The sequence below is a fragment of the Setaria italica genome, chromosome III (assembly GCF_000263155.2).
Source record: "Setaria italica strain Yugu1 chromosome III, Setaria_italica_v2.0, whole genome shotgun sequence".
Taxonomy (NCBI): Eukaryota; Viridiplantae; Streptophyta; class Magnoliopsida; order Poales; family Poaceae; genus Setaria; species Setaria italica.
In genome coordinates this window covers 14,596,888-14,605,959 of record NC_028452.1, presented here as the reverse complement: position 1 = coordinate 14,605,959, position 9,072 = coordinate 14,596,888, and the positions used below count along the sequence as shown (strand labels likewise).

The window sequence follows — 9,072 nt, the reverse complement described above, 5'->3', positions numbered from 1 at the left end:
TCATCATTGGTACATCCCCTAATGCTAACGCGAGAGCGCGAGATGTCTTGACTTAGCACATTTATCTTCCATGCAGTTCCATATCTATTTTTTAGTTCCGAAATTATAGCTATTTATTAGCCGTATTTGATATGGACTCATTAGGTTAGGGTTAGTTTAAATTGTTAGATCTTCATAAAATCCAATGGTATATATCATTTTCTTTTTTTCAATTAATGTGGGTATTTTTAGATCCTGAACGAACGTGGTGGCTTTTTTAATAGATGGTATAACACTATACTGATTTGGCGAAGTCTAAAAAATGAATGTGTTTGCGACCATATATAGATAGCATTGTGGCACATTTATCTTCCATGTAGTTCCATATCTATTTTTTGTTCCGAAATTATAGCTATTTATTAGCCATATTTGATATGGACTCTTTAGGTTATTTTAAATTGTTAGATCTTCGTAAAATTCAATGGTATATATCATTTTCTTTTTTCAATTAATGTGGGTATTTTTAGATCCTGGACGAACGTGGTGGCTTTTTTAATGGATGGTATAACACTATACTGATTTGGCGAAAAATGAATGTGTTTGCGACCATATATAGATAGCATTTTCGGCACATTGTAAATTGCGTGTGGACATGAGCTACACCGGCACAACTTGGTAGGCTCTTGAGTACCACGTGCTTGCCAAATTAGTCTTAGAGATATATGGTTAACTAATAGCTGAATATAGATGGCCTATATCAGTGATTTGGATCCAATCCATATAGAAATCAGGTTCTATTTTTTTATTCCGAATTTAGGCATATTTATTATTTTTATTTAGTATGGACTCTTTGGGCTAGTCTAGGCTGTTAAATCTCCATAAAATCTAACAGTATATACTCTTCTCCTTTTCCGATTAACGTGGTAATTTCTAGATCCTCTCGGCGAACGTGGTGTCTTCTTTTAACACTATTGTATTAAGATAATAAATGAGCAGTCCGTGACCTTTAGTTTTTTTTTCTGGATTCCTTCCGCATTTTCGTCTTGTAAAGACATGTGTGACATCTTAGAGCAAAGCTCATCAAAAAGTAGAGAGTGAATAAGTTTCCTGATTCCAGACTGAGATCCACGAGAATTTTGAGTAGCAGACCTCCATAATGTACATCTACCTTCCAAGGGGTAGCGCCCTAAAGTTTGCTTCTCTGGCAAAGAGAAAGAAAACAAAATTCACACCCTTGCTCAGTAAAGCAGGTCCTGCTGGTACAAAAGCTCCCAAGTAAAGGGCGTATCCAGTGCGAAAGCTCCCACACAAGGTGGGGTCAGGGGAAGTGAATTTCTAGATAACCTTACCCTTGCAAAATTCTTTTAAAATTCTGCAACTAGAGAGCCTTACCCTTGCAAAATTGTTTAAAATTCTGCAAAGAGGTTGGTTGGAACCAGGACCTCTGAGCCACAAGTGGAGAGTTTTACCACTGCACCAGGTCCGGACATAGGCTCTAGTGCCCTTTAGGGTTTAGTTTATGACCCAGGTAATTATTTGTGTAGTTATTCAAACAATTTCCAGTAGCTCTATAAAGCATTGATCTCTTACATGTCGAACGGCTGACGAGGAGCAAGCAAGAATGTACCAAGTTCACATTGGTCCACGAAGATGAAGGTGAAACAAAATGAAAACTTAGCTTCATACAGTCACAACGGCTTCATCCAACGCAATAACTCCAGGAAGCTCCTTTCCTTCCAACAATTCCAAACTGGCACCTCCTCCCGTTGAGATGTGGCTCATAACATCAGCTACTCCCACCTTCTCGACAGCTGCAACAGAGTCTCCGCCTCCAATGATGGTTGTGACACCCTTGCCGCTAAGCTCTGCCAACTTCTTCGCAACAGCCTACGAAAGGGATATCAGGGTTAAGTTTCTTTCATTGTAACCTTTCCCCAGTTAGATAGTAATCGTAAAGCTGCATCAGCATATTTAAGCAGGGCTTTACCTCAGTTCCTACAGCGAACTTGTCGAATTCAAAAACACCCATGGGCCCATTCCAGATGACTGTCTGGGTTGTATCCAGGGCTGCATTGAACGAAGCAACAGAATCTGGACCAATGTCCAGCCCCATCCAACCATCAGGAATCGCAGATGCTGGAACAATCTGTAGAAAAAATTTATGGTCAAGTTTCTCCCTATGCAGAATTAAGAGATGCTTCACTTCAATACAAAAAGTCTGCTGAATAGGAATGGACAAGATGCAACAAACCTGGCTGTTAGCATCAGGGGCAAACTTATCAGCAATGACAACATCGGTTGGCAACATAAGGGAGACACCCTTTTCCTTTGCCTTTGCAAGGAGAGATGTCGCGAGCTCAAGTTTGTCTTCCTCAACCAATGAAGCACCAACAGAGAGTCCTTGTGCCTTGTAAAATGTGAAGATCATACCACCGCCCAAAAGTAGGATATCACACTTTTCCAATAGGGACTCAATAACCCCGATCTTGGATGACACCTTTGAGCCACCCACGATGGCAGCAAATGGACGTTTAGGGCTCGAAACAGCTCCAACAAGGTAGTCAAGCTCCTGTGAATACATTTTGTAAAGGTTCAGATTGAGCTTGAGGAGGAGGAGAAAAAATATTTTAAAATTTATACTTTAGATAGCATTTTTCTTTTAATACCGCCTTTCATAGTGTCTGTTGAGTTCAAGAATGGAATATAAACATAGAAAAGAAAGTTAACCTTCTGCAAAAGGAACCCTGCAACAGAAGGCTTCAAGAACTTGGTAACTCCCTCAGTTGATGCATGTGCCCTGTGGGCTGTTCCGAATGCATCATTAACATAAAGATCTGCTAGGGAGGCAAGCTTCTGAGCAAACTCTGGGTCATTCTTCTCCTCTTCCTTGTAAAATCTTACGTTCTCAAGGAGCAAAACACCGCCGTTGGGCAAGGCAGACACCAATTTCTCAACTTCAGGGCCAATAACATCGTCAGCTTTTTGCACCTATTTGTGAGTACAGACATGGTTTAATGAGTACAATCAATTAGCAAATACTACATCTGAGTCAGTTTGAAGTACCAATGATGTAGAAGAAATGAATACCTGAATGCCAAGAAGCTCAGACAGCCGTGGCACAATGGGAGCTAAGCTAAACTTGGGAGTAACACCCTTAGGGCGACCCTGCACATCCAAAAGAAAAGGGGGATGCGATCAAAATTGGATGAATTAAGCAATATAAGCAGCTGTCTCTGAACTAATATCTTAGTCCAGCAATCTTTCAGAGAAACTCAATCAACACAAAAGGCAAATTTGCAACTAATAGCCAGTGTGCATAAACAATTCACATAATTGAACAATATCATTCTACAAGTCCTTGGCTCCTACATTGTGTGTGTACCCGAAGAGCAGCAGTCAGATACCAAATTTCTAAGATTAAAGTTACAAGCAGGCGCTGAATTAAAATATCATACTTTTTCCTTTTGTAACTAACTCTTGTTTCTAAAACATCTCTTCCACCTTTGTAGCAATGCCCAATTTGTGCCCAGAAATGGTATAGTATAACACAGGAAGCAAAATCACGACTAATAGCCAGTGTCCATATATTACTTGACCAAAGCAAATCACATGATCACAAACGCCCGGATCCCACGAGTCCGGAGTTCCTGCATTGTCTGTGCGTGCCAAGAGCACGGCTTCACCAAATCAGATGTGAGACGGGAAGGCCGGAGACTCACCAAGTGGCTGGAGAGGATGACCTTGGCGCCCTTGCCGATGAGGTACTGGATGGTGGGGACGGCGGCGCGGACGCGGGTGTCGTCGGTGATGTTCTGGTTCTCGTCGAGCGGCACGTTGAGGTCGGCGCGCACGAAGACGCGCTTCCCCTCGAGGTCGGCCTCCGTGAGGTCCCCGACGCTCTTCTTGGCCATGGTGGCCACGGCGCGGGTCCCCCGCGCGGACGACGCCTGCCGGCACCTCGACGCGACGTGGACCGCGAGCCGCGCGTCGCCCGCCGCGAACGCCAGCGACCGCGCCGGCTGGCACCCCGCCGCGAGCCCACCCCTGCGCAGCGGGGTGGCAGCGGCGGCGGCGGCGGCCCTGGTGGCCGCGCGGGCCGCGAGGGAGAGCGAGGTCGGGGGCGCGGCCGCGGACGCCATCTGGATCCTGCAAGGCGGCGGCGGCGGCGGCAGCGGCGGGTGGGACGGAGCGGAGAGACGGAGTGACGCGGGTGGGCGGGAGGAGGGGAGGGCAGGGGCTTTGGGGTCGTAAAGAAAGAGGGCTTTGTGGACGAGAGGACGGGGAGAGGATTTGCTTATCGCTGGCGAGAGGTCGGGAGTCGGGACGATGGTTCCGGTGGGTGAGTGGGGGAGGAAAACGGCGGTGATCGATCACGGCGATGGAGACGTGTGGGGGCTCCGTGGCTTCGATTTCCCCTGGTCCTGTGTCACTATGTGATTTGGGATCGCCGTCGCTTCCCAGTCCCGGGCTTCGGAAAGTTCAGATCACTGGTGGTGCCCGTGAGCTGGGGCAAAACGCAGATCGCTCCAAGCCTCCAACGCCACCCACTGGATTTCTCCCAACTCCCAAGCATATTCTGCCAAGGAACTGCTAGATCTCAGTTCATTGCCATTTTTTTACTGTCGATTCTCTGTTTCTGGTAGGGAATTCACTGCGGGCGTGGACGTGGCCAACTGCAAGCTTGGCAAGTAGAACTGCCAAGGTCAACGTCTTCTGGTAACATCACACAATGACACGACACCACGGTGCAAATAGAAATGTCAATTCTGTAACACAAACGTAGCCTCCGCAAGCGATAAATTAGCCTGAGAACAACAAAAGAAGAAGAAGAATTCGTGGACAAAGGCACAAAGCTATAGTACACCACTCGACACGGCGCAGGTGTTGGTTCGTTTCAGCAGATGAAGGGCAGCTTGGCGTGCTCGTCGCTGCAGTAGAGCCCGGGCTGCTGCGTGTACCCCTGCTTGGCCAGCAGCTCCCGCGCCCTGACCACCAGCTCCCGGTTCGTCACCGCCGCCCCGCGCTTCCCCTCGGCGAGGACGGCCTGGATCGCGTTGCTCAGCGCGCCGTACGACACGCCGTCGGGCGTCGTCGCGTCCGCCGAGGTCTCGTCCGTCTGGCACCCGCTGACCAGGACGCCGTTCCGGGGCACCCTGCCGGCCGCCGCAGCAGCAGCCGGCCCGGCGTACACCTCCTCGACGCTGTGCACGTCCTGCTCCAGGGCCGCCCTGAGAGCGTGCGATTGCTCGACTTCCTTGCCGTCGTGCCGGAGCTTGGCGACCATGACCTTCACGAACCTCTTGACCTTGGGGCTGGCGTCGTGGCCGAAGTGGTGGAACAGCGTGGTCCGGATCGACCCCACGCCGACGTCGTGCCTCCCGGTTTTGTCCCTGAGCATCTCGATGAACGTCGGCAGCGGCAGGGACCGGCTGGTGCTGGCGGTGACGCCGGCGGCGTCTGCGGGCGGCTCCGCCTCCGCCTTCGCGTCCGGCTCCTTGCCGCCATTTTGGGTGCTCTGCTTGTGTCCATGGCAGGGGAGGTGGATGCCCAGAGATTTGAGCGCGCCATGGATGATCCGCAGGAGGGAGGTGCAGGTGCAGGCCCCGGCCCCGGAGGCGGGAGGGGGCTTCATGTCTCGGTCACGAAGCTGCTGGGCTTTGCTCTGCTTGGTGCTGTTCCCGATCTGCTCCTTGGTCTTGTCGATCAGGCCGCCGCTGTGGCACGAGTCCGAGACCATGGTGAAGAGGCAGCCGTCGGGGACCTTCGCCACGAGCTCCGTGAAGTCTTGGTCTGCAGCGCGTGCACGGAAATTAGGATGATCATGACGAATGAGCTCAATTACGAGCTGATGTGCGAATGGCCGAAGCAGATTATTGCAAAGAGAATAAAATCACGGTCACGGATCAGGCAGGCTGTGGATTGGCAGATTATAACGTGGTCTGGTTGTTGAACACCCTTTCTTGGCTCGACCTTTTTTGTTTCGGCTTCTGATTCTGGAGCAAGAGGCTGACACAACACAAACTGTCAAACATAAGCCCTTTACAGGGCACCCGCCCTTTACAGGGCACCCGAATCTCGTGCCCGTTAGACTGGCATCCAATTATGAACAACCTTTGTTCTGTATCCACTCGCTTCTTCCAAAACAGTCTCTTTGCTACCGCCTCCCACTACTGTCATCGTAGTTCTCGTCGCCCTTACCTCCTCACTACCATCGGCCTGTACGGTTGGACTTATAAGCCGACTAAAAAGCTGAAATGTCGGATTTGTTGTGAGAGAAAAACACTGTTCGGTGGCTGATAAGCCGACTGATAAGCTGAAGCGAACAGGCTGCATGCCGCCACGACCCTCCATCTAGCCACGTTGAACTCTTATGACAAGAACCCACATCCTATACCTTAAACTCTAACCAGAGGCATCGAGGCAAGAAAAAAAAAACAAAAGTTCATATGTGGGAGAAGAAAAGGACCTCGGATATGTAATAGCAATAAAAAAAAAGTAAAACAAGTATGACTTTTAGGCTAGATTGGTCTAAGTGATTCTACCTCTATTGATTGGTCTAAGATAACTTGTTTAACATAGTAAAGCTTCGAAAGACATTTCTACATCCGAAAATTTGCAATATGCATGCTTCGTTATTCACCAACAATTTGTAAGCAGTACTCTCAACAATTAAATATATCAACACTAATAAGAATACTTATAAGGTCATTCTCAGTGGGAGTTTTATGGACAATAAATAAGCTGTCATGTAGTCAATTTTGATGACATGACACACTATTTATGAAGTAAGAGAGGAAACTGATTTCATGGGATGAAACCATGTATACAGTGTTTCCAACACGACTTGTGTCTTGCATGTAGTTTTGAAAACAACAAAAGATGAAATAATACTTTGTGTGACCTATAATCCATGAAAATTAAATGTTTTCTTGCTTATGTGGCATTCTTGAAAACATAAATATGAAACTTGCATTGAGAATGGCTCGTACAGGATGAAACCCTTCAAGCTACCTGTGTTGATATATTTGCTTCCTGCTTCAGTCAACAATTCAGCCCCTCCATTTCAAAGTCCCTAAGGTTCGATTCGCCGAACGCACATCTCATAGATTTGTCTTTGAATCTACGTATCAAATCCATAGCCTTATCATACGCCCAACCGAAATTTCATACCCCAAAACGTAGCGATCAGGTACAAGCAGAGTGCCTCTGAACGATAGCTACTGTCCATTTCAAACAGGACCGGCAACAGAGTGCTCAGCACCAAGAAGCAGGGAGAGCGCACCTTTGATCAGGTTGAGGTCGCAGGGCACGATGCACTCGTCGTAGCCGGTGTCGTCGTCCTCCCCGGTCTCGGCGGGGAGCTGCAGGCCGTGGCCGCTGTAGTGGAAGAAGAGCGTGTCCCCGGCGCGCGCGCCCGCCACGAGCCGCTCGAGCTCCAGCCGGATGTTGGCCCCCGTGGGCGGCGGCGTGGACGGGTCGGCGTCGGCGAGCACGCGGATGCCGGCCTCGTCGAACCCGAAGCGTTCGACGAGGCACCGTCGCATGCGAGACACGTCGTTGAGGCAGCCCTTGAGCTCCCCGTCCGTGCCCGGGTAGTTGATGCCCACCAGCACCGCGCGCTTCTGCCCCATCGTCGCGTCGTCTGCCCGGGGGACGACGAGGCGACGCCGCCGCCGGCTGGCCTGGCCACGCGTGTGCTTCGTTTGGCGCGTTCGACGGAGGAGGCGGCGGCTGGAAGGAAAGGTTTGGTTGGTACGGCGACGAGCTGCCCAATTGGCGTTCTTGCCTGGCACCTCGGTGCTGGGCTGGTGCCTGGTGGAGCTGCTGAGTGCTGTCGCGCGAGGTGCTCATTGCCTCCTCCCCTCCACCCCCCGCCATTTTTGTATTGGCTGGTGACGCGGGTCAGCGTCGGCTAAAGTGGCCGTGCACTGGGGAATGAAACAATTAGGTCGGATTTGGCTGATCCAAAAGTCATTGCTCGTCTTTTCTTTTTGCTAAAATTGGAGTATAATTTGTGATGAAATTTGAAGTGAATTCCCAGTTGGGTGGAATGGTTTTTCGAGACAATGTTGTAGCTGAAGGTAGTTATGTTTGGGAGGTTCAAATGGACTGGTATTTCCATCAACAACTACATTAGCATCGACACGTTGATCAAGTAAGTGATCAATCATATGAGTAGACTGGACTGGACACATCTACTTGGTAAACCATCATGATATGACAGTTCCATAGCGGTAGTCTTAATATATGTCATCGTGCGCACTAGCAATGGAAATAGAATTATATAAGTTATCTAAAGTGAAAACAACTTTTGCTATTTTTTAGAAAGCTTGAAACAAACGTACCGATTACATGAATAAATACACACTCAAAGAATGTAACTTTTTTTTCAAAATAGGCGTGTTGGTCCCTCAACTTTACTCCGGGGTCAAATTCGTCCCTCAACTTTCAGATTGTCTCTCAACTTTCATTTTGGATCAAATTCATTTTGATGTGGTGCTCCATACTTGTAGAAGATGAATGGGAGAAGTCATTTTTGCCCTTACCTCCTTCCCATGCTGTCTAAGCAAAGTTGGGTGGATCTGCGTCGCCGGCGAGTCAAAGAGAGTTCGTAGCTTGAGTCAACATCAGCTGTCAGCTCAGGAGCTCATTCGGGTTGACTGGAGAGCTGGGAATTGAAAGAGAGTTAGCTTCGTTATCTCTGGAGCAACATATCAGAGGCACGTTTCAATTTCAATGGATGCTCCATGCGCCAAGATAACTAAGGCCTGGTTTGGTTCGTTTGCTTATTTTTAAGCACCCGTCACATCAAATGTTTAGATACTAATTAGGAGTATTAAACGTAGACTATTTACAACATCATGGACGTCTGGAAGCTGACTGGATGCATGGCGGCCCTCAACAGATTTATCTCAAGACTTGGGAAATGGGGCCTACCCTTCTAAAACTACTCAAGTGGCAAGACAAGTTCTAGTGGAGCAAGGATGCAGAACAAACCCTTCAACAGATTGAAGGACTCCCTATCAAAGCCACGGCCCTCATGAGCCTACTCCCAATGACACTTGCTGCTCTACATCACCACGACTACTAATG

The 9,072-nt window shown here is 48.7% G+C and overlaps 2 protein-coding genes across 2 annotated transcripts; both read right to left on the bottom strand.

Annotated features, from left to right (window-relative positions):
- Window positions 1–1,464: 1,464 nt before the first annotated feature.
- On the bottom strand, window positions 1,465–4,172 carry LOC101765234 (phosphoglycerate kinase, chloroplastic). Its single transcript, XM_004961576.3, has 6 exons — window positions 3,699–4,172; window positions 3,067–3,144; window positions 2,707–2,967; window positions 2,231–2,548; window positions 1,967–2,125; window positions 1,465–1,866 (listed from the first exon to the last, which is right to left on the bottom strand). The coding sequence occupies exons 1-6, from the start codon at window positions 4,116–4,118 to the stop codon at window positions 1,660–1,662; spliced, it is 1,443 nt and encodes a 480-aa protein (XP_004961633.1). The 5' UTR covers window positions 4,119–4,172; the 3' UTR covers window positions 1,465–1,659.
- Window positions 4,173–4,725: 553 nt separating this feature from the next.
- LOC101764837 (metacaspase-4) lies at window positions 4,726–7,816 on the bottom strand. Its single transcript, XM_004961575.2, has 2 exons — window positions 7,262–7,816; window positions 4,726–5,769 (listed from the first exon to the last, which is right to left on the bottom strand). The coding sequence occupies exons 1-2, from the start codon at window positions 7,608–7,610 to the stop codon at window positions 4,874–4,876; spliced, it is 1,245 nt and encodes a 414-aa protein (XP_004961632.1). The 5' UTR covers window positions 7,611–7,816; the 3' UTR covers window positions 4,726–4,873.
- Window positions 7,817–9,072: the final 1,256 nt, after the last annotated feature.